Consider the following 24,893-nt stretch of genomic DNA (forward strand, 5'->3'; position numbering starts at 1 on the left):
AAGAGAAAAAGCTGGACAGACCTCTACAGATTCCTCACCTAAACCCCATGCAACAACACTGGGCTGTTAAAATCAATTCAAATGCAGTCAACATCACAGTCCAACCTCACTAAAGCCCCTGTGGCTCACTGGGACAAAATCCCCATAACCAGCATCTGAAATGTTGTAGAAAACCTTCCTGAAAAGCAGAGACTTTATAATAACATATTAGCTGGCCTGGTTTCGAAATGAGATGTGCACTGAGCCCTTGCAATTCATTCTCAGAATCCATAATTGAGTTCAACTTCAACCACTCGTTAAAGATGAAAGAAATCCGTCTTTGATCTGAACTCTGAAGAAAATTCCAGCATTTGCAACATAAAGGACTCAATATTATTTCAAGCGTTGTTGTATTTTGGTACGACTTTTTTTTAAGTCATCTTACCCTCATACAGCCAGTCAGTGAGGCCATTGAAGACAACTCCTTCTTTGCCAGTGGACACCAGGCGGATCGCTCGACTCTCTACAGTTGTTCTGTAGTAGATGTTGTTTTCGAATATGAAGACCTGGACAAAAAAAAAGGTGAAAGAGTAGCCATCATCATTAATATTTCTTGTACTTTTGCATTAAAAAAATGAGATCTTTAAGCCAAAAATGTAAGAGGTTTTTTTTTTTGTAATAACAACACAACATTATCTTAATCCAAGCCGATACACTCTCAGTCAACACCTGCTTAATGCACGAGTGTTAAAAGAAATCTCCCTCATTATAGTTCACACTGGGTTCCTCTTCAGCTCGGCATGAAACCATTTCTGTTGCTAATCAAGGCGCCGGAATCGGCTTCGGCCCTGCAGGCACACACACATTGCTAAAAACATATGTAGATGCCAGCCTATGATTCCCCCCCTCCCCCCCGCCTTGCTCATTGAGAACTCTGCGCTGTCTGCAGGGGGTCGGCCGTGATTGAGCTAAATTGCTGGTTATACTGCTGATTTAAGCCTTTGGCACCCACAGAGGCATCGCCTGAAGGAATTTAGACGCATCGCTGTCAGATGAGCGTGGGACACTTAAAAACCTCTGTCTATACACTCCAGTGATTTCACCGCTTCGACAGGTGCCAGTATGAAGCAGATGAATGCAAGACTGTCTGATGTCTGTAGTTCAGGCCGTGATGGTGTGACTAGCCTGTCAGCTGTACCCACTTCAGTGAAATTTAAGCCTCACATCACTCGTAAGATGGAGGAAAACAGAAAGACAGAAGTCCTTTTAGCTCTGATCTTTGGATGCTATTGAGCAAATCAAAGTTTTATATTGTGGGATCAACATCTGAGGAAAACAGATCAATGCAGGGCAGTGTAAAAAGGAGGGAAGCTGGCAGTTGGCGAGTGTTACAAAGCAGCCGTGGGACAGGATGGACAGCTTTCAAAGAGTTACATAAAAAAAAAAAAAAAACCAACCAAATGATTAAAAGACATGCATTAAGTTTCAGGGTTGAGATTTACTTTCAGAACAAAACTGATACAGTCATAAATAATACTGAATGGACTCTCAGAGCTACAATTGTAGGGCATCCGTATCTGGATTCATGCTCACTTGCTTGGTGATTTTTAATGTTCAAGGGAATTAGATGAGAGAAAAGAGTGAAAGTGCAAAAAGCCAAAAGATAGCCATTTCAAAAGGGCAGAGATGAAAGCAGCAACATCAAAGCTACCTGAGCAGGGCGAGCAGCATGGTTGCTTATTTGTCTTGTTGCAGTTGCATGCTGGGATGTGTGCTGGTGAGCGAGAAGTTGCGAGACGTCTAATTTTGTCAAATAAAACTTTCACTGGTCATTTTCCCTTAAATCCATCGTCTTATTTGTGTCAATACAATCTCTTTTCCCGCTCTGTGTGTGTGTGTGTGTGTGTGTGTGTGTGTGTGTGTGTGTGTGTGTGTGTGTGTGTGTGTGTGTGTGTGTGTGTGCGCGCGCATTGACCCAGCCTCACTGATTGCACTGTCAGGGTGGAGTAATTGCTTGTGGTTTAATGAGGGGAGCGTCGCAGAATTCATCTCCTGGCTCCTCTCACTGTACATCTGATGCTTGGCTGCACGCAGGCACAGGCACAAACACACACGGCACATTTTTCTGTGCTGATGAAACACTTGATGATAAATTGCTCCACTTCTGATAAACTTAATGGGAAATCATTATATTCACAAACTGTTATGGGAAAAAAAAAGAAAAAAAAGAAAACACATCTCCGGGTCAGAGAGAGACAAAAGACGAGAGCTCATCTCATTTTTTTTTCCTTTCCTGCACAACCTTGGTGGTTCGTTAAATCAAACGCAGAGCTACAGTAACAGCTATGCACGAGGAACAATCAGGTACATTATTACCATATGCAAATTCACCTGCTTTCTTCCCTCGGCAAAAGGCAAACTCTCATCACACACTTGAAATGTTAATATTTTCTCACAGCCATGTATCTGTAATTTAAGCAAATGATACGATAAGAGCAATTACAGCACAAAGGAAAAGCTTTGAAGTAAAAGCCGATGAAATGCGGATCCGTAACTCGTTTAAGGAACACAATCTAAACAGAAAGTAATTTAAAGTCAACAAGGGAAAAATGGAGTAAGTGAGAGAATGAAACAAAACACCATCAGGTGCTGGATCGATGAAACTTTTAAGCTCAGTAAAGGACGGGCTAGCATTTTTCATACAACAAAACCAATATTGTGTCAACACAGCACTCATCCTTTACAAACACAATCTAAATATACAGTTTTGTATAACATAAAAAGCTAAATGAAGAGCTGTGAGAGCACAGAGCTGTTTTAGAAGTCTCTCAAACAAGCTGGTGGAATTTGATTTGAAGGAGCAGGTCAGTTAGAAATAGCGCGCATGTTTATATTGACAAAACAACATGTCGCCCAGCGCAGCACTGTTGCTTGCTAACTTGTTTTTAATAGTTTTTAAACAATAAAAGAGCTCAGTAAGCAATAAGCCATAATGAGCTTCACCTACGCAGGTAAATTGCACGACAGATTCAGCGACGTTCCATGTTTTTCTTTCAGGATATATAATGACAATAGGCAGTTGCAGGTAAGCATAATCATTACCAAGAATAAAAAGATACACAAGTTAATGAGGAAACTGTGCCACTAACAATCTAGAACCAGATTTTTTTTAGTTTTTGATGCTTTATAAACTTGGATGTGTAAAATAGTCGCTTACTGCAGCCATTCCTGGATGGCAGATCACTAAGAATCTACTAGGATCCTTGAAACATGATAACCAACAGTCATCAACCATATAGAAACTGGATAACCACGCCCCCCTCAGTGATGGCTTTCTGAAAGAAGACAAACTCCAAGTGAAGAGTGTAGCCGTGTCACAGAAAATTGGGCATGTCAAGTGCATTATTCCTGCAGTGCTTCAAGAAAGTCACTGGAGAAAAATGATGCACAAAAGTATGGATTTTATTTTTGGAGACTCTACATGTTGTAAACAAGTTTATATGACAGTGTGTTCAGTGCATTTTGTATGGTCACGAGCAGTGATGGGAATAACGGCGTTACAAGTAACAGCATTACTAACGGCGTTACTTTTTTCAGTAACGAGTAATCTAACTAATTACTATTCCTATCGTTACAACGGCGTTACAGTTACTAACAAGGAAACGTGGTCCGTTACTATTTTTCAACAAACAGACGGTTGAAGCTGTGTTCAGCTTACCGCATCTTATATCAGTTGCACGGAAGTAGCTGACTATGTAAGTAATCTGGACGCTACAGCTTTAAGCAGCTGCGCGCGCTCCCATGGAGGGCAATCACGATCACTGCACAACACCTGGAGCTAAGGGGGAAAAACAATCGCATGAGTGCTGCTGTTTGACTGAGGAAGAATAAAGTAGTCGTGGTAAGCCAATCACACGACCACTTCAAGACAAAGCAACAAGGTGATATATACCAGTTTTAAATTGTGTTGATGGGCCACGTAAAACCAGATAAACAATATATACGCGGCGTTTTTACCTCAATAGTTTCACCACGTTAGCGCTAGCAAGCACTCTCTGCTATTGAGCAAAACAAAAAAAAAAAAAACAGCGGAAGTTTTAGGAGTGACGGTGAGAGAGAGAGAGAGAGAGCAGAAAAAGAGAGAGCGCGAGTTTTGAGACGTGAAAGATTTGTGACGTTTAGCGTGTTTGGAGTGTGTAGTTAATATGTTGTCTTGTGTAGTTAGTGTGTAGTGTTGTGGATAGTTTTGTGTTGTGTGTCAGAACAATGAGGCGACTGCTGTCTCCAGGTAGAATAAGGAGTGATACAACTGCTGCTGTCAGACCTGCAGGTATCAGGCTGTGATGTTCTCCTTTATAGTGGACAGACATTATGTTTTTGGAGTGGCACAAATAATTTGTGTGGCATCTTATTGAAGAACAGCTGACTGTTCTGTAAATAGTTTGAAATGGTTATTTAAAAAATCAAGGTAAAAGGTAAATGGATGCAAATAACTTTGTTGTTTGCAAAACTTGTGCATAGGATTTTAAAATTGACAATTTATATTTGCAATTAAAGTTATGAAATATGATTCATTAAAGATGTTTGTGGTTGTTACAGTAAAAATATAACTTTTTGTACTCTGATTTTATGGTTTTTGTCTGATTTTAGATCAACTGTGTTAATAGTCAACATGAAAACATAACTGTAAATTCAGACACGTGAGGTTGTGCTGAAAAGGATGATACCAAACAAGGCAAAGTAAATAGTTTTTAAAGGTAAAATGTGGAGGGAAAATCAAAAGTAGTAAAAAATGGCCAATTATACCCTGGACCCCAGAGGGTTAAACGTGTTTTTTTTTTAAGTAATGCAATAGTTACTTTTCAAGTAATTAATTACTTTTAGAATATTGTAACTCAGTTACTAACTCAGTTACTTTTTTGAAGAAGTAACTAGTAACTATAATTGAATTACTTTTTCAAAGTAACTTGCCCAACACTGGTCACGAGATCAAATCAAATATATTTACATACATACATACACATATAGATATATATGTAAAAGCCTTTTGGGGAATTAGAGGACTGTAAATGTACATTATATTGCCAAATGTATTCACGCACCCATTGAAATCTTTGAAACCAGATGTTCCAAACACTTCCATGGTCAATTGGATGGAATGAATTAGAACTGAGACTGCAAGCCAGGGCTTGTTGTCCAACTAAAATCAAGCACCTTAAGCAGGCAGACTGCTTCTACAAGCATTTATGAAGCTATGGAGCTCTATGAGTCCCAGTGACAGGAACTAATGCTTCAGTATACCAAGACATTTTGAACAATTGTATGCTCCCAGTTTTGTGGGAACAGTTTGGGGATGGCCCCTTCCTGTTCCAACATGGCTGCACACCAGTGTGCAATGCAAGGTCATTAAAGACATGGATGTAGAAGAACTTGACTGGCCTGCACAGAGTCCTGACCTCAACCCGACAGAACATCTTTGAGATGAATTAGAGCAGAGACTGCAAGTCAGGCCTTCTTGTCCAACATCAGCGTCTTACTTCATAGCTGTGTTTCTGGAAGAATGGTCAAAAATTCCCATAAACACCTCTAAACCTTGTGGAAAGCTTTCCCAGAAGAGGTGAAGCTGTTATAGCTGCAAAGGGTGGACCGACATCATATTAAACCCTACGGATTAAGAATGGAACGACACTCAAATTCATGTGAGTGTGCAGCTAGACTTTTGGCAGTATGGTGTATGTTAGATATGGTTTCCTAAAATAGCTGATTTTCCATAAAAAATTATAGAACAGCTACACAAATCTCTTGCTTCTAAGATCTGAGTCACAGCTCAGAGTTTTCATTATAAAAAAAGTTACAGATTGACCAACAGTATTTGACCTCTACTGAATTCCATTAAAAACCAGACAACTATTTTAATCTTTGAGTGTTTCACTGACATCACCAAATAGTTTTAGTGATTCACAATAGCTGGAACTACTCCAGATACTTTTTTCTCTCTCAGTAGAGCTCATTTTAAATCCCTTTCTGTATGGAGAGACACATCTTTTAACTATGCTGAATCCAAGGACTTCTGTTTGAACATCTTCATGGAACTATTTCTGTACTCTTCATGTTTTAAAAGGTAAAAGCAGCAAAACATGTTTTTCTTTTATACAAAAAAAAAAGAAAAAGAAAAAAAAGAAGCAATTTTCTGTCAGTAAACTGAATGGAAATTCCAAATGGTGAAACTAAATTGAAGAATCAGAATTTGTTTCCATAATCATACAGACTGTCTCCAAGCAACGGGATCCTTGTACATGAGCTGTCCCCAAACGTGGCTGACATCACAGACCAACACGCGTGGGCACACGTGCCTGCTGACCTTTGTGACGACACTGGCGCAATGCAACCCTTTGCTCATTGCCGTAACCTTGAGGCTTATCTCCAGTCTTACACCCTCAAACATTTGAAGATGTGTCAGAAAGCCAACATATCCTCACCGTGCTGTGGTCTAAAATGAAAACAGGCACATGCACACACATCATTGCTGTGTGTCTACTGCTCCTCTCCCAGCAACCTCATACTGCCCAAGCCAAGGGTTGTGCCACCAAGACGCCATCTGCCACTGTGTCTCTCACCGGCTCGCGAGCTGTCACAAAGCAAAAATCTTCTTGGCTGACATTGATGGAGGTCAAAGCAAAGGACGTTCACCTAAGAGGTCTAAATGTGATCATTACAGAGTGTATAAACCTCTTATTACCACAAGGTTTGTCTGTGCCACTGTGACAAGCCACTGCTGTGCCTCCTCTGCGAGGGCAGACTGATGCTGACAGATCTCCACCTGCGAGCTAGAACTCAGGGAGTGTAATCTCAAGGGTACAGGCTTCTTACCAGCTGCTGGCCTTGGGGCCCCCATCCGGCAAACTGCAGGAAAGCTTCATGCACCTCAGGGGGATTTAAAGGCCACGTTTCCCTGTGAAGACAACACATCATGAAAACACACTTGCCGGTTTGTATACTGCATGCACATCACACGTGTTATATGCCAATATAAATGCACAGTCAGACAAAGAAGTCGTGTGCTTTTCAGCCTTGTTCCCTCACTGTAGGCTTCATCAATCAACCATGCCCTTTTTTTAGCACAAGCTGACTTTGCTTGGCTCACTACAAATACAGAACAGTAGGGAACTAAGCAGACATAGATGGATGAAAGGCTAAAAAACAGGCCAAAAAGCTTCACACCAAACTAAAGTGAATTAAAAAGCATTCCCATAAGATTCTAGAGCACGCAGGTAAATGGCACTGATGTCAGTGCCAGGCTACATATGGTCAGAGTAAAGACGTGTTGAGGAAGAGGACAGAAAGTTTGTACTTACTGTGTCACGAGACTGTAAATGATGTACTTCGCCTCATAGGAGTGTTGGTATTTCTGTGGAAGAGAACAAAGTTGCGGTCAGGAAAGGACAAAGTCTGAGAAAACAAAATATTCCAGCTAGATTTCGCACCGGTTTTACTTCAAAGGCAAACAGCACATGTTGCATGTCTGGAGACACTTGGTACTTGGCAGCTCTGGATCTATCCTGGATTGGATACAGACAAAAACACACACAGACACACTCACATTAGGAACACACTCAGTACAGCAGCAGCAGATAGTAAAGTTACTGTTCTTGGAGAGAATGTACTCACAAACAGCTGGTTTGGAACGACAACCCTTTGCTCCAAGGTGTCAATGTTAAGCTGGACAACATCCCCTTCCGCTGTACGATACAGCAGCTCATTGTCTTTGAATGAAAAACAAACACCAGAGGGTGAGATGATATTTCATACAGTTCCTGTTCCCAGATACAGACAACGAAAGTGCAGCAAGTATGGTTTTCCTGTTGCGTAATAATTACTGCGACAGGTCCCACCACAAGGGCAGTTCTCAGTATATACACTACAGGGACAAAAGTATAAATCCACACCTTTAATCCAGTGTTAATTTTCCTAAGGGCTAGCTCCCTTGGGAAAAACTGGGAAACTGGGACTGTTGTGGAGGGTCCACATCATCTCAATCTTTGTATTCCGGTGTTTTCAGGCCTCTTGCCACAGGTGTATACGATCAAATATCTAGCCATGAAACCCTGCCTTTACAAACATCTGTGAAAGAATGGCTCTTTCTGAATTCAAGTGTCGTACTGTAATAGAAGGGCCACCGTTTGTGAAATTTCTTCCATCATAGAGACTTCACAATCAGCTGTAATTGGTATTATTGCAAAGCGGCATTAACATCAGCACAAAAACTGCATGCTGGGAGTTTCATGTCATTGGTTTCCATGGTTAAGCTGCTCCAGTAGGTGTAATATTTAGGTAGCCTGGTAGTACAGTAGACAGAAGTTGTCAACACAATAACAGTTTAAATAAAAGCACAATTTGAAGGGTTTAGTATGACTACTAATTAGAAATAATGTAGTAATGACCACCTTATTACACCACTCCACTTTAGTATCCAGTTTAACCTACAATTTGCCAAAAGTTTTAAAATTTTTCTTGGATGATTTTTTGAGAGCTTTGGGAACATAGAACATAGTGAAGCGCAAAGACTGAAACTCAACATCATTACTGTTTAAGTTGATATGACAACATTACTCATCATTTATTTATGCATCCAAGAGTTGCAGAGCAATATAAATAACTTGGGGTTCATGGGAATATCTCTTTTTAGCCATCAAAGGCTCAACCAAGTTCACCAGCTAGTTGTTTGTATAAATTACGGTTCCGGGCAGGTTATGTATGGCTAAGTGTTTTTAATGAAGCCAGTTGTAATTTAAAGCAGCAGTAAGCTGCCAAACAGGCCTTTCATCTGTTTTATATGAAAACTACAGGGTTTATCTTATGATCTAACAGTAATGAATCACGTATCTCCCGCTGGTCAGTGTTAGAAAGGCTCTGAGTATTCAATGTGCCAGCAACCTTAGCTTAGCACTAAGAGAGAGATTCATGTTTTCTTTCCTCTAAAGGGAAGTGTCTGCTGTACTAACTGTATTTTCTTCATCAGCCTGAATGTTACAATTCACAGACTTGCATATCAATATCCTAAAGCTGATAATATCTGATTATAAAGATCTAAGAATAATAAAAAAATTGTTACAATGAAAGCGTCTCAGCTCAAACAGGTAAGCAAAATACATTTTGCTACCATCTGTTTGTGTCACTCAAAAGCACTTGTCTCGCATCCCATCATTGACAATTTTCAGGAACTACAGATGCATATAAAATGTGTCATTTTCAGCCAAATTGAATTAATTAATTTTATGAGAAACATTTCAGCTGGAAGTCATAAAGTTTTTTTGGGCCATTCAGTCGATGCTTTTTTCCTGTAGTTTCAGAGGCTTTTTAAATTATCATAAATAATATTAATAATATATAACTACTGATCCCCCCACACAGTATCACATATATGCTTCAGTGATTCTTAATTATTCAAATTTGTACTGCTAGCATTTTTTTTTACCATGATAAAACCCTGATTTACAAAAACTTAATTTGAAATATTAACGACTAATTGCAGCCCATCAAGGCGCCACTGTTTCAGTTATCTGGTACATCAGGCACAGCCGTCATTGCTTTGTGTACTTCTCTCAAATGTATGACCTGTGATATGAATTTTAATTAATTGAAAAGTTATATTTTAAAAGGTTCATGTAAAGTATTTGATTTTATTCATTACTAAAAAAACAACAACACAAAGCTGTCTTTTATCCTGTCTTCCTTCTCTCACCCCAACCGGTCGCAGCAGATGCCCGCCCCTCCCTGAGCCTGATTCTGCTGGAGGTTTCTTCCTGTTAAAAGGGAGTTTTTCCTTCCCACTGTCGCCAAAGTGCTTGCTCATAGGGGGTCATATGATTGTTGGGTTTTTCTCTGTACGTATTATTGTAGGGTCTGCCTTGCAATATAAAGCGCCTTAAGGCGACTGTTGTTGCGATTTGGTGCTGTATAAATAAAATTGAATTGAATTGAATAGACTATGTTGCAAAGACAGACCTCAAAATACAACCTCAGTGCAATAAAAGTCAGTTCATCTGTGACTACTGCAACAAAAGTAATTATACAGTTCCAATTAAAGCTAACTGCATGGACATATTTATGGAAGCCTGAGAAAACCACTGGTTTCTCACTCCACCTGGTAAGGACTCACCTGAACAAAGCAGAGCAAACTAGAGGACTGACCTTAAGCTGAAACATTGCTGTAGCAGTGGTTAGGAGGGACTGTGAAAGGTTTTTCTTTTCAGAGCAGGCCCCTCCATTTTGTAAGGACTTAGAGGTCACGATGACCCAGCAGTCTCTAACAAGAGTCTCTCAAAATCTGTGCCTAAGATGCTCTCTCCTATCTAATATTAGAAACTCAGACAGCGATCTTGCCTAAATAACATTTCCACTCCTTCTAGACTAAAGGTGAAGGAGTTCTGTTAGCCTTTTCCGGATGATTGAGTAGATGTGGACAAATTGTAGGAGTGTAGAATGAATGCACCCTGTTGGGAAGTGACCTTCAAACTGTGTTGCAGTGTGTTATATCAACCTTTGTGGTCATTTTTGCGCTCCCTTGTTTCTGCTGAGGTATGGGAGGAGCCAGATTGCCAAAAGGATTTGGGCAAAACGCATAATTTTGCAGTTTATGCGAGTTTACATTGAGACAAGTTTCTGTGACAACAAAGACAAGAAGGACATCGCGTGAAGCTGTCGTCTCGTCAAGAGAAGTGTTTTTCATGTTTGTCACACAACATGAAAAAAAAAAGAAAAACATTATTAGTGGATCTAACGTGTCTGCTGATGGCACGGCAAAGACCAGTGACCTGTGTTACCGATCACAAAACACTGATGAAGGAGGTATTTTCAAACATGAAAACATGATACCTAAGACACTCCAACAAACACAAAGTTTTTAAAGAAGACGAGAACTGAAAACATGGGCAGGGATGTTCGCTGAATGAAAACCACTGGAAAATCTTTGGATTATTTAAAAAGTGGAAGGTAGAGCAACAAAACCCCTGCAGCAAAGAGCAGATAAAAGAAAAACATCTGCAAGAAAGAGGAGAACATTTCTCCACCGTCTGGCATCATCTTTGCCCAAGAAGATTGAGTCCATCATCAAATATAAAGATGGGCATGCAAAATATAAAAGGACGGGAGTCCGCTGAGGAAGGATGTACTAATTTTTTGCTGTTGTTGCTGTTGGTTGCGAAAGGGCTCTGTTTAAAGTTGCCTTCACTCTTCTAGGGCTTTCTAGGGTAAAACTGGATTAAATGGACTGAATTTAATGAAGATGGAGTGAGTTTTGTTATATACCATACCCCCTTTCTCTGTGTGTATTTCAAAAATACGAGCGCTTCAGACAGACAGTGGGAGCTCTTTGTTTTAGAGATCAATCCGAAGGTCGAATACTTTGCCTTTGAATCGGAGTCTGTGAGAAACTCATAGGTGAGTCCAAAGACTACCGATGCGAGCGGTGATCAAAGAGCAGTGGGGATCAATTACGCACCGCTGTGAATGAAGCCCACAAAATATTGATGAGGACTGCTCAAGTGTGAGCTTGTCCCATCGGGTTTCTTATCAGAAGGTCATTAGCGCCAAATGAGGGTTGATTGCATTAATGTAGCTGACAAGATGCAATGTCACATAATTGATTCCTGGAGTTTTGTCAGGTGCCGAGGACGTTTTCATCAGGGCTGTGAGCGAAGGGCACAGAAACACGCAAACTTAACTAATTATATGTTAATAAGCCTGTAATGTAAGTAATCAGTCGAACAATCTGCACAGTGGAACAAAAGGACAGATGTAAGGTCGTTTTGTGCTTGTGCGCTACATGAAAAGTAACAGCTGCATTTAAAAGTACACATGCGAGTCTTCAGGTGTTTTCACGCAGTGTGTGTCAAGCTAATAACCGCAGTACGACTTTTACAAAGAGGTTGAACGCAGCACTTTCACTTCTCAAAGATCTGAACATTGTTTACTAACTAAGGCAGCCTTTCTGTATGACTGTAAGAACCATAAAGCAGAACTCAGATTTGCAAAAATTTCAGAAAATATAAATGTTTTATGACTCATCTTCTAGATTTGATTTTATGTCTGACCAAATATGCTTTTTCTCCCCCCTAACCAATCGCCTTCTTCTCATGTCTCGGCAAACAGAAATTTAAAAAGTAGTGGATACAGAGAGGGGAGCACAAAAACAAACTACAAGCAAATTATTTCTTTTGTTTTAGACTCTGTGTGTGTTTTTCATTGAGATACTTGTTAAAAATTTACTGAAATCTGAATCAGAACTTTATTTTGAACATATAAGAGCCCAAACCTCCACCAAGGCAGCGCCTTCTCTGCGCAGTATTTACTTTTATGCGAACAGTATTGCATCAACATTCATTTTGCTTTATTTACTTTATTCATTTTTACTTTACATAAGTTTGTTGAGCAACAAAAACAAGTGTGACGTAATATGCCGTTATGTAAAGTTATTCATATTTAATGTACACTACAACCATTGTAGCCCCTACAGCAGGAACGTCAAACTAATTTTACATCATCCCACTTTTATTTTAATTGGGTTGGATCAGCGAGGCTACATGATAAATGTGTAAAATTACAGAAACCATTCTAGCAGTTCATTGCCCAGACTATCCTGTAATTATAAAATATAGTTTTTGTTAATTCACAGAAAAATCTGGGGTGTTTTTTTTTTTTAATAGAAATTTCTAAAAAAACAACAACAAAAAAACAAAAAAAAAAACCAGGAACTTTTCTGTCATTTAATTGTGCATCTATCACTTAATAGGTTTGGTTTAATATGAATGGAAAACACTCAACATTTTCCAAATGTCCAGTGGACCAGATTGTAGTGATTGCCGGGTTGTTTCTTGCCCCCGGGCCTTATGTTTGACACCCCTGCCCTACCCAAGTATCCACTCAGTGTCATAATGTAGCGCTTTAAATATTTAACACCCTGCTGAATGAAACTGAGAATGAAGTTCAGAGCGAAAAACGATTTGGATGAGCTATTAAAATCAGAGACATTTGTACTGGGTAAGCTGAAGCCAGAAGCCAAAAGGGTAGAAAACACCGCTTTAATGTTTAACTTTGTTGTGCTTTTAAAAACGTCTTATACTATTCTCTCTGTATGATATAATTCTTAAAAAGAAGAAACTACTGGTAACTTCTGTGGTCTGTGGCAACGCTTGCCATTTGTTTTGCTGTTGTTTGCTGGGAGGGCATCATCAGTGCCACACATGCCAGCAGGATCAACAAGACTGGAATCATCATTGCCATCACTGGAGGCACTGAGTCAGTGAGAGACAGGGGGTCACTGAACATGGACAACCCACCGCACCCACTCCATTGCACACTACAGAGGCAGCAGGGCTGACATGAAGAACGCTTCAGGAAAAATCATTCCTCTGTAAAAAAAAAAGTACAACAGCTCTCTTTTATTTGTGACAGGTGAACACGCCTGTCAGGACATAAAGACATCTCTGTATCAAACCTTCTTGCTGCTGTTTCTTATATTTATACTGTTCGTGTTATTTATTACAGGAGGCAGAACTGCAGGTGGCATAGTTGAAGGGGGACGAGATTAGAAATGAGTACATCAGAGGGACAACTCAGGTCGTGCAGTTTGGAGACAAAGTTAGAGAGGCAAGGCTGAGATGGTTTGGACATGTGCAGAGGAGGGATGGTGGATATATTAGACACAGTATGATGAATATGGAGCTGCCAGGCAGGAGGAAAAGAGGAAAACCTCAAAGAGTCATGGATGTGGTGAAGGAGGACATGCAGAGGGTTGGTGTGGGTGTGACAGAGGATGGTAGGGATAGAAGAGATGGAGGCAGAAGATTCTATCTATCTATCTATCTATCTATCTATCTATCTATCTATCTATCTATCTATCTATCTATCTAGCTATCTAGCTATCATGATGCAATGTTATTATAAAGTTACCACCACAGGAACAAAGTAGTGCTGATTCAACAACATAAAGCACTTCTCCTGCTGAACACCAGGGGGCACAGACTTAGCTGATCCAGCTTTTATGAGCTCAGGTGGCAGCTTCCTATTCTCTACCTTATTAAGGTGAAAGAGGACACAGGGACGCTGATTAAATGTGCATCTTTTCACTTTGACTGGCACACAGCATGCTCAGTTTGTATTACATGGCTTAAAGGCCGACTCCAAGGATGTAACGTGTGTTAAAGGTGAATAATCAGAGTTATTGTTTGTTAAACTAATTGTAATGTTTATTTGAGGTAGTGTGGAACTCCATTAGCTTTAGAAACAAGCAGGTTTAAAAATATTTCATATTTTATTTGCCCAGCAACTTACTCAAAACCAATCCCTCATTTGTATCTTATAAGGACAGGACAGTTCAATAAATGCAAAACTTTAGATATAGAAACACTGCACTCGTTAGCGTCAGATATTTTGCACCTTTTCTTTCTTTTTTCTTCATTTTGCTTTTCTTTGTTCTTTATGAATCATTTCTATGCCTCCCTTTATTGCTGGGTGTCTGGCTTTGGGCTTGCTCTAGCACGTTGGCTGTGTGTGACTTGACTATCAATGTTTTTTTTTTTTTATCAGAAAATATAATCACTCTATTGTACTATACTGTATGGACAAACCAAGAAAATATGTTACCAATCAAAGTTTTAACAACATCTGAACAAATAGAGTTTTATTTTCTCTCTAGAAATCTTCTAATCCTAAATGAAAACAGTTTTTCTTCTCATCCAGCAGCCAAACTGATTTCATGATTTGAATTCTTTCTGCAATGAAAATAAATCAGTGGTTTTGAAAAGGTCAGCACAAAAATGTGGTGTATCATTTGCAGGCTTTTTTTTCTTTCACTCCTCCATTAATTTCATCCCAAACCAGCTTGAGCTGGACTTTCCATGTAATGAAGGTGTTTTGCTGCAGGATGAACCCTCGGGCTTCCTGCGTTACTCAGCTTTTCCCCATAATTTCAATGCCGATATAAACTTCTTCCTTCTGCACCACTGTAGTCCTAATGATGTATCAGCGGGTTTAGTAACACAGGGTGTTCCAACACTTTCTTTGTACCGACAGAGTGTTTTGTAAGTATTCAACAAAAAGTTTGGACACTTTTGCAACAACTTTTCAAGGCTTCCTCTAAATCCAATGCTGCAGGAAATATGTCAGTTATCCAATTTGTTAATCGCTGGAAGAAGGCCGGATTTCTTTTAGAATTTATACGATGATACCTACATTTTTCTTTTTTTATTTATTTTTTAAACCTTGAACAGTTTACAGTTATCGAATGGAGTTGAACTGCCTGAACTTGAATGGTGGAAAAACCGGGCTGCTGCATGTACATGTACGCCTGAGTTTGATGCCGATGTTATGTTCTGTGTCACGGCTGTCATAAAGCGTCTGGATGTGTTCTGTCTTTTGACACGAGAGATGGATTTTAAATGTCAAACACACGTTCGCTCACTCACCGCTCAGCCATTTAGCGTCCGGGTCATGGATGTGAAGGTCTGCACCAAAAATATCTTCTACGGTTACTTTCTTCTTAAGGGCCAGGCTGTCATCTTCACCTGTCAGAGCATTTCACAAAAGGATAAACATGCATAAATTGAACATGACACACAGAAGCCCACATATTTACGGTCATAAATTATTTTGCGGTATAGCTGTCTTTCAGTCTTGCCAGATTTTTATTTTATTTTATATCAAACACTGAAGGAAATATTTTGACTTTTTGATCAACATGTTTGCTTTACTGTACATTCCTCTTCTGTCTCTGAAGGTGGTGGAATCCAGCAACTATTCCCCTGCTATAGGTGGGTCAATTTAGCACAAAGAACAAACAAGAAAGAGGCCCCTGGTATTGCTCTGTTGGTCTAAGAGCATCGGTTCCCATCTTCCTGCTGAGTTTTTCAGCAGCTGCCTGGCGACTCAAAACCCAAAATGAGATCTGAAGCCGACAGCTGAACTGCAGGTGGAGCAGACAACAGGGGAGCAACAAGCGAGTGAGTCTGGATGTGAGGAAGGAAAAATGGTGAACATTTGAACCCTTTTGGCATCTTATAGAACACCTTTACTTAGAAAAGCACCGTTAAGACAGGAGTTGTCACGACGGCTGACAGCCCGGTCTTACTGTACAAAACGGGAAGTTGACAGATTCTTCGGCACTCTTCGCGTTGTGACTGAGCGGCGAGATGTGCGCGTGTAAATACCACATTGAGTGCTGTCGAGTGTTTACTGACTTGAAACGTCATAGAAACTCTCCTGCCTGGTAAGAATCTGCAGAGTGAGGGGAGAAAGCTAATTTCCGGCACGAGGCAAACAGTGTTCTGATGCTTTGCCAATCTGACAAATGGCTGGAGTTCTTACAGCATAATGATCTCCATTAAACAGGCCTGAATGGAATTGCACATTAAAAGGGCCATTACCTAGTGAGAAGATGACTGGTAGAACTGGTGTAAAATCACAAGCAGAGAAACAATGTCCTCTGTAAAACCTTTCCCCGTGGAAAAAAGGTTGTCAAATCAAGACAACTGCAATTTCATGTGAGGCGTTTCTGCAACGGGGAAATTCAGCAAACGCCTCTTTCAGTGCTACCTGTTCATGTAGATTGTTTTAGAGATATTGGCTATACTAATTAAAGTAGGCAGCACTTGGCTTGTGGTTCACAAACTGCAAAATGGACTTGATTTTAGTTCTTTCTGCAAAGCTTCTGTTTATAACAGCCATAAAAAATGTTGTGAATCATATGAATGTTTTGATTAAGCCAGAAGATTCAGCTGGACCCCAGGCTTCTCATGTTTCCTGTCTTTTAGTCCTAATGATGCATCAGAGGATCCATCACTTTTGTTCAAAAGATCATCCACACGTCAGTAGTTTCATTACAGGTCCACATCCATAAGAAAGTCTGTAGTTGAAAACAAAGAATTACGCTTAACAATCATGAAGATGCGTCCGGACTCTGGACCAATCAGGAGACTCGACTCATCTTTTAATTCACCAAAGCAGAAAGCGTTTTAGCCCAAACTGTTTCAGAGAACTGTCCGCAGTTCAGGAATACTAAGTTACCGTTTGGACTTTTTGTCTTTCTGGACTTTATCACTTGCGTACATCCATTAAAATTTTAGTATTTAGCTGTTGTCCTGTTAGTTCTGTGATCACACCAGTGTTCATTAGTTGTGTATTGCCATAAATTATATATAGAGATATATATTTTGCTCCCATAGTATAATGAACGCATTAAGGGACCGTCAGACATTTCTCAAGCTCGCGTCATGTGTGCAGTGCCTCAGTACTAAGCACACATACATTTTCCTAAGCAAGGGCGCTGCTCTTTATTGATAATCCTTACATTTAAAAGATCTCCAAATTATCATTCTTCTCTTTTGTTTTCATTTATGCATTCTATATTGGTTAATTCACACCATCCTGTTTGGTTTTCTATGAAAGACATGCCAAGACGTGCACATAATGCACTCACATACACACCTACAGAGAGATGTTTCTGAAGTGAATTTAATGTCACTGCAGTCTTTAGGAAGCTTGTGCATAATCATTACTCATCATTACATCATCTTTCCGCCTGCCTTCTTTGAGCCAATCAGCCTTGACTCTGCGTGGTTTAAATCTGCGCTCTCTGTCATTTTCCCTTTCAGACTCTCCGTCATGCAACCCACCTCCTCCCCATCTCCACCTCACACACACCTCAGTCAGAGATCCATCCAAGCCTCAGTCTTCACATTCACCACCACCAGGGTCTAGACTCTGGAGGGTTTCTGTTCTAAACCCTATCACCACTGAGATTCCATTAAGCCATGATGGGTCATCAGGGTCTAATCGTCAGATACATTAATTCATTTCTCTATCTCAAAAACCATGGTCCATTTTTCCAAGTGATCTCTCCTTATTTAAGCATTTCATTGCACAACTGATTTACAGACTCAGCACCTCACATTTCTTTCGCTCATCATCAGAGAAGTCACATCAGTGTCCCTTAAACTGATTCTGTACTTTGTAGAGGCAGAGCGTTTGTAAAAAAATAAAAAAATAAATAAAAAAGTTTGGGAACCTGCACAAATTCTTTGCATCAACTTTCAAGGCTTCCTTTAAATCCACTGCTGAAGGAAATATGTCAGTAATCCGAACCCTTAATCCCTGAAAAAGGCCTGGTTTCTTTCAGAATTTATACAATGATACCTACAAAAATGTTTACCTAGTGAAATGATGACGGGTAAAACTGGTGTAAAATCACAAGCAGAGAAACAATGTCCTCTGCAAAACCTTAAAGAGAGAAGCATGTCAATTCAAGACAGCTGTCTAAGAAGTGAGAAAAAAGCAGGAAATTAAAGCGATTTCATCCAAGGTGTGTTTGCAATGAGGAAATTCAGCATATTCCTTTCTTAGTGTTCTGCATTTATGTAGATTGTTTGGGTGTGAGCTGCCCAGTTTTCCAGATATTGCTTATAATATTTACAGTAGATGGCACTTGCTTTGTGGTGCACAAAATGCCAAAAATACCTTTAGAAGCTCAGCAGCAGTGTCTCTTTCCATTTACCATAAACCATTAAACCAGCAGTTTAATATAAGAAATGTTTTATTCCTACCAAACATTACAGCCCAGCTAAGACGGACGCCATTAATGCTTACATCCTGTCATGAGCACGAGCCTCTCTTTACGGCCAGATAAATGCTTCCTCCTGCACACTATGTGTGTAGAATTTGTGTGCACTGAAAAACAGCTAGAGTACTTTTCTCTCTCCTCACCTTGATTTCTTGCCAGGAAAATATAAAAGCTTCACATATTCTAATGGATTTTGGTGCGACATTACGACACAGCCAACAATGATTAGCTGCTCATGAGAATCCAAGGCTTTTGGAGGTATTTTCAATAACTTCTGCAACTTCTGGCACACTGTATTGCAATTATTTTAGCATTTATTATTTTATAGAATCAGCTGAGGTGACTGTGTAGCTTTGTCAGAGCCTTGCCCTCTCAGAGCTTCGTCTCTCTTGTCTAATGCTTTTTGCTATTCAAGTTCAAGTTTCTTTAATCAGTACCCTTAGGTAGATTTATTTTGCAGTAAAAAGAGCTGGCACCCTTCTCAAACACAGACACTAGACAGTGTTAGTTAGTTATTTAAAAAAAAAAAAAGCTCCATGCTTCACTGAGACCACAGTTTAACCCCCCCCCCAACTACCTACAGTATACTAATAGATACATTTGAAAAAGGAAAAAAGAGCTACTGTTATAAATACATAAATAAAAATGTAGAAATATAAATAAATTAGTGCTGTCAGCGTTAATCTCATTAAAATGACGTTAATGTGGCAAATCTCCATTAGCGAGTTAACGCGGATCGCCCTGTGCATGGGACAGCACGACGCTAGCGCGTTAACGAGCTAATCGCGCTAACACGTTAACGAGCTAACCGCGTTGATGCGTTGACGCCGTGCAGCCTCACGTGTTAACTCGCTAACGGAGGTTTGCCGCGTTAATGCTGTTATGGCGTTAACGTCATTTTAACGAGATTAACACTGACAGCACTAAAATACATATAAGTAAATATAGGTTTAGAAATGGGATTAACACTGACAGCACTAAAATACATATAAGTAAATATAGGTTTAGAAATGGGAATATTGTGTGTACTGGTACCTCAGCCAGAGAGATCCTGATTTATATCTCATCTGTCTGAATGCTAAATATCAACATGTCAGAGACATTCAGAGGTGGCAAAACTACAGACATACTTTCCTTAAGCAGAAGTACAGATACTTCAAAACTGTTCAAAACTACCCCAGTAAGAGTTCTGATGTATCGTCTTTACTTTACATGCTCTGAAATGAACTCAGTCCAAAAGTAAAAAGCAGCTTTTCTAGAGCTCTTGTTGTGCAAAGCTAACTAAACTTAATGCTATTTTAATGCAATAACAGATTAATTTTAGTACACGGGAATACAAACTTTATTTTTGATTTTGTTTCCACAACTAAACCAAAAAATACAGGGCTTCAAGTGGGATTCGGCAGGTGAACCACAACAAATTATCTTAGGAGCACTAAGTTGTTGTATTGGCTCAGTGTTGGAGAAAAGAAACCCATTAATTTTTGTTGTGAGCTCCAGGCGATTTTCTCTGTGTACAGGCTGCGATCAGCTGATCTGCTGCTCTTGGTGGATTTACACAACTGAACTCAGCAACAGGCAAGCAGATGTTTTGATTTTTGTTTTGATTTCCATCAACTACACTGACAGTATAGTATTTATTCTGTCATTATACTAGACCGTATGCAGCTGGTATAAATACTGAATTCAGTTACTGAATTCACCACAGTACAACAAACTAACCTGTTTATCCTGCACTAAACTGCAGAGCACTTGAATAACACAAAGTTAGTATAAAAATTAGATTGGTTTGCAGGACGTTTCACAATATGAAAATTAGATTGGTTTGCAGGACGTTTCACAATATGAAAAAATAACTTTATTTCATATACAGATCCGATATAAGATTAAAAAATGAGGACACTACATGTAAGCTTTATATTTCCAGTTTATCAGATACCACTGAGAACTCATTATCTTTAAATCTATCCTCTCATCTTCCTCTTCTGTTCTGAAAATGTAAGGATTAAAAAGTGCAGATACTTGTGTAAAAATGTAGGGAATAAAAGTAAAAATATGTCAAATAAATAAAACTCGAGTAAAGTACAGATACTTGAAAATACTACTTAAGTACAGTAAAAGTACAGTATCTGGAAATATTAAAGAGAAGACTGTAATTTTTGCATGAGTTTAAATCGTTGGCATAGTCAGTTATGAATGCACATAATTCCTAGGAAACTGGACGGGTAACGTGATGCAAATTATTCATTTTGTTTGAATAAATATAATAACCTAAGAGGATTAAGCATCCTTGGCATCCTTGGAAATACACACCCACTGAGTGTTAGCATATTTGCATGCAAGTTTGTGTATTTGTGTGCATTTCCTTGAGGGCTATACATACCAGGGCTGAGCAGGATAACAGAGGTGACAATCAGAGAGCAGATGATCAGGATGACCAGCAGGGCTATGGCTATTCCCTTCCAGTTCCTCTGAGGTGGGGCACTGCCAACAAGGTCCTGAAAAGCATAAATATTACATTACAATGAGGCAAAAACAAACAGAAGCGAAAAAATACCACCTATCAAACACCCATAGGCAGCAAGTAAAGTATTTCCAGTGCTACAATTCTACTTCACTGCAGAAGATGTTGTGCAACGACATTCAGGTGATTGTATTTTTTGTACAATGGTTTAGAGTTCACCTCATCACAAATAAAAAAAGAACTATTTTGTACTGTCACAGTTGGAGGTAGAGATTGGCCGGAGGACAGCTCATTCTGTCAGACAGATGCTGACAACTCAGCCACTTGTGCGCAGTAACAGCGCATCATCCAGTTGCTCCCCACTGCTCGTATACGAAGAGTCCCCGCAGCTTCGCCTGATAGCTGGAGCGGCGCTACGGCTTCAACACAGACACAACAGGCAGAATAATGAGCTGCTCTCCTCACGGAGCCCAGCAGATGGTAGATGGCTAATCAACACTGTTTGAAACGCACGTACTGCAAAAATCCACAGGACACACAAAACACTTTAAGTGCAAAAGTGCAGCATGCAGCAGTGAGAAGACTGACCAACAATCAAAAACACATCTTCAAGTATTTCAATGTAAAAGCCCTCGAGTGGCTTTACTGTGTGATTTGCCGGCACAAGCACGCGTCATCAACCGCCTCTTGACACACTGCGTCCATTAGAAAGCAACGGGAACAGACAGTTTTCTGGAATAACTGCAGATGAGTGCTAACCTCCTGAACTCGGAGCTGTCTTTCACTCACTCTGCCTTTAAGATTGGGGGGTTTATAACTTCGCTTGCCGGGCACACATGTCAAATATTTCCATTTTCAAGACCGATTAGACTATTTAGAAATGTCATCATCTGACACATAGATCCTTTTAGAAATTAGTGGCCAACTTTGGGGTTTTTTGCACTTTAGTATGCTGTATATTTAAGACTCTACTTTTCAGATTATTGAAACTCCATCCATCCATCCATCCATCTTCTTCCGCTTTATCCGGGGCTGGGTCACGAGGGCAGCAGCCTAAGCAGAGAAGCCCAGGCCTCCCTCTCCCCAGCCACCTCCTCCAGCTTATCCGGGGGAACACCAAGGCGTTCCCAGGCCAGCCGAGAGATATAATCTCTCCAGCGTGTCCTGGGTCTGCCCCAGGGCCTCCTCCCGGTGGGACATCCTTGTCAGATGCCCGAACCACCTCAGCTGGCTCCTTTCGATGTGGAGGAGCAGCAGCTCTACTCTGAGCCCCTCCCGGATGGCTGAACTTCTCACCCTATCTCTAAGGGAGAGGCCAGCCACCCTTCGGAGGAAGCTCATTTCCACCGCTTGTATCCGCGATCTCATTCTTTCGGTCACTACCCACAGCTCGTGGCCATAGGTGAGGGTAGGGACGTAGATCGACCAGTAAATTGTGAGCTTTGCTTTTACAATCAGCTCTCTCTTCACCACGACGGACCGGTGCAGCGTCCGCATCACTGCAGCCACTGCACCAATCCGTCTGCCGATCTCCGGCTCCCTTCTCCCATCACTCGCGAACAAGACCCCGAGATACTTGAACTCCTCCACTTGGGGCAGGAACTCATCCCCGACCCGGAGTGGGCACCCCACCCTTTTCCAGCTGAGAACCACGGCCTCAGATTTGGAGGTGCTGATCCTTATTCCCGCTGCTTCACACTCGGCTGCGAACCGTTCCAGTGCGAGCTGGAGGCCATCACCCAATGAAGCCAACAGAACCACATCATCCGCGAAAAGCAGAGATGAGATTCTGAGGCCACCGAAGTGAAAGCCCTCCGCCTAGAAATCCTGTCCATAAAAATTATGAACAGAATCGGTGACAAAGGGCAGCCCTGGCGCAGCCCATCACCCACCGGGAATGAGTCCGACTTATTGCCGGCAATGCGAACCAAGCTCTTGCAATGGTTGTATAGGGATCAAATTATTATTATTATTATTGAAACTCAAAAACTGAAATTTGTATTTTAAAATAAGCCTTTTACTGACTTATATACTTCTCTTCATCAGACTGACTTGCACGCCATCTTTAGGTCTCCCCACAAGGCTTAAAGCTCAGGCTAGGCCCTTCTGGATAGTCATGACTTTGCATTGTCCTGGCAGTATGTCTTGGGTCAGTGTTGTGCCAAAGGTGAATCAGTGTTACAGTTGCAGGTCTGTGCAAGCAGAAAAAAGGGACCTGTGACTTTCTAAAAGAGCTTGCTGTTTTCAGTTCAGTGGCACACTGTGTGACTTTTACAGAAATGGAAACAGTCAATAAAATAACTACCACAGCATGCCCATCTCCTCACCAACCTTCTCACTCTCGTACAGGGCAGAGTTTCCACAGCTGCTCCAGTTATTTGACCATTTACCATTTAAACACAGAGGAAGATATTATGGAAAACAAAGGCACTATCACCATTTTTTCCCTTCAGCAGACGGTGACAGAGAGAAATGAACTGTGAGAGTGAGGTTTTTACAGGTGCACACATGCAGTCCTCTGAATAACCATCTTTAGCAGCAATAGCTTGAAGTTATCATTTTCTGTATGACTTGTTTCTCACATTATTGTGGAGGAATTGTGCCCCTTTGCCCTTACAGCATCGCTTCAGTTCATTGAGGTATGTGGGCATTTGTTTATGCGCATTCAGATCAGATTGAGGTCTGGACCAAAGCAACACCTTGATTCTTTTCTTTTTCAGTCATTCTAGTGTAGATTTGCTGCTGTGCTTAGGATCATTGTACTGTTGCATGACCCAGTTTTGGACAAGCTTTTGACTCTGGAACAGAGGAGTTTATGGTCAACTCAATGATCAACAATGTGCTTGATAGGTGGTATGAGGGCCTTACACTGATTTGGTTTTCAGTGACACTGTGCATTTTTGTTAGACATCTCCACTTTGGTCTCATCTCTCCTACAGACCTTGTTCCAGAGGTCTTGAGATTTATTCAGATGCAGCTTTGCAAACTAAAGCTGTGCTGCCAGGTTCTTTTCAGAGAGAAGCAGCTTTCTCCTGGAAACCCTTCCAAACAAGACATACTTGTTCAGTCTTTTTCTAATTGTGCTGTCATGAACGTTAACATTAAACATGCTAACTGAGGCCCGCAGATTCAGAGATGTAGCTCCTGGTTATTTTGCAGTTTCTCTGAGCACTGAGCAGTCTGACCCGACACGTGCTGATGACCAATTAACCACTAGAATTTCTAAATTCTGTGCAAAAACATGCTTTAACACTATAATTATGGGTTATTGCTAATATACTGGTGTGCAAAATTATATTAATTTAATTGTAATTGAAGTGTGTAAAGTGAAGGCTCTGAAGCGACCCATTAGGGTCTCGCTCTACTCTATTGCATCCAGTGTGTTGAAGGGTCGAGGTTAGAAATTGCAGCCAGATATGATTTCCGTGCATCATGCTTGCCAGCTATGTGGCCACACAAACAGACACGCACATTTGCACATTAATGCCTCTGGTCACAGTCAGTGAGACAAGTGAGCAGCTTCAGCCACCCGTATCAGTCCAGCTGCTCATAACCATGTTACCAATTAGTCCTGGTCTCTCTCTGCCTGCAGTCAGGAGAGTGGTTATACGGTACGGAGGGGCTCAGTGAACCACTCACGAGTTAATGAGGGGTGCGTGTACACAGGAGAGAGAAGCAGACAGCTCAACTGGTGAGCAGAGACAGCGCTTCTTATATATTTGAAGACTTTAGCAAGTTACGATACAGTAAATGTTTAAAATGATCCTGTGTGTACGGCACCTGTGTGTATTTACTTTGCTTGCGCACCTACTGTCTCTGCACAGTTTGTCTCACAGC

General features: G+C 40.6%; 1 protein-coding gene across 4 annotated transcripts in view; it reads right to left on the bottom strand.

Annotated features, from left to right (window-relative positions):
* Positions 1 to 24,893, bottom strand: part of LOC134617042 (dipeptidyl aminopeptidase-like protein 6) — a 96,400-nt gene that overhangs the window by 16,334 nt on the left and 55,173 nt on the right. For all 4 annotated transcript variants that reach the window (XM_063462200.1, XM_063462198.1, XM_063462197.1 and 1 more), the window contains 7 exons: positions 20,976 to 21,090; positions 15,444 to 15,542; positions 7,648 to 7,742; positions 7,464 to 7,538; positions 7,335 to 7,387; positions 6,850 to 6,931; positions 425 to 545 (listed from right to left, as the gene is read on the bottom strand). In XM_063462200.1, the coding sequence (XP_063318270.1) occupies positions 425 to 545; positions 6,850 to 6,931; positions 7,335 to 7,387; positions 7,464 to 7,538; positions 7,648 to 7,742; positions 15,444 to 15,542; positions 20,976 to 21,090 (640 nt within the window). The remainder of the gene's footprint in view (positions 1 to 424; positions 546 to 6,849; positions 6,932 to 7,334; positions 7,388 to 7,463; positions 7,539 to 7,647; positions 7,743 to 15,443; positions 15,543 to 20,975; positions 21,091 to 24,893) is intronic.

The sequence above is a fragment of the Pelmatolapia mariae genome, linkage group LG18 (genome assembly GCF_036321145.2).
Source record: "Pelmatolapia mariae isolate MD_Pm_ZW linkage group LG18, Pm_UMD_F_2, whole genome shotgun sequence".
In the NCBI taxonomy this organism is placed as follows: Eukaryota; Metazoa; Chordata; class Actinopteri; order Cichliformes; family Cichlidae; genus Pelmatolapia; species Pelmatolapia mariae.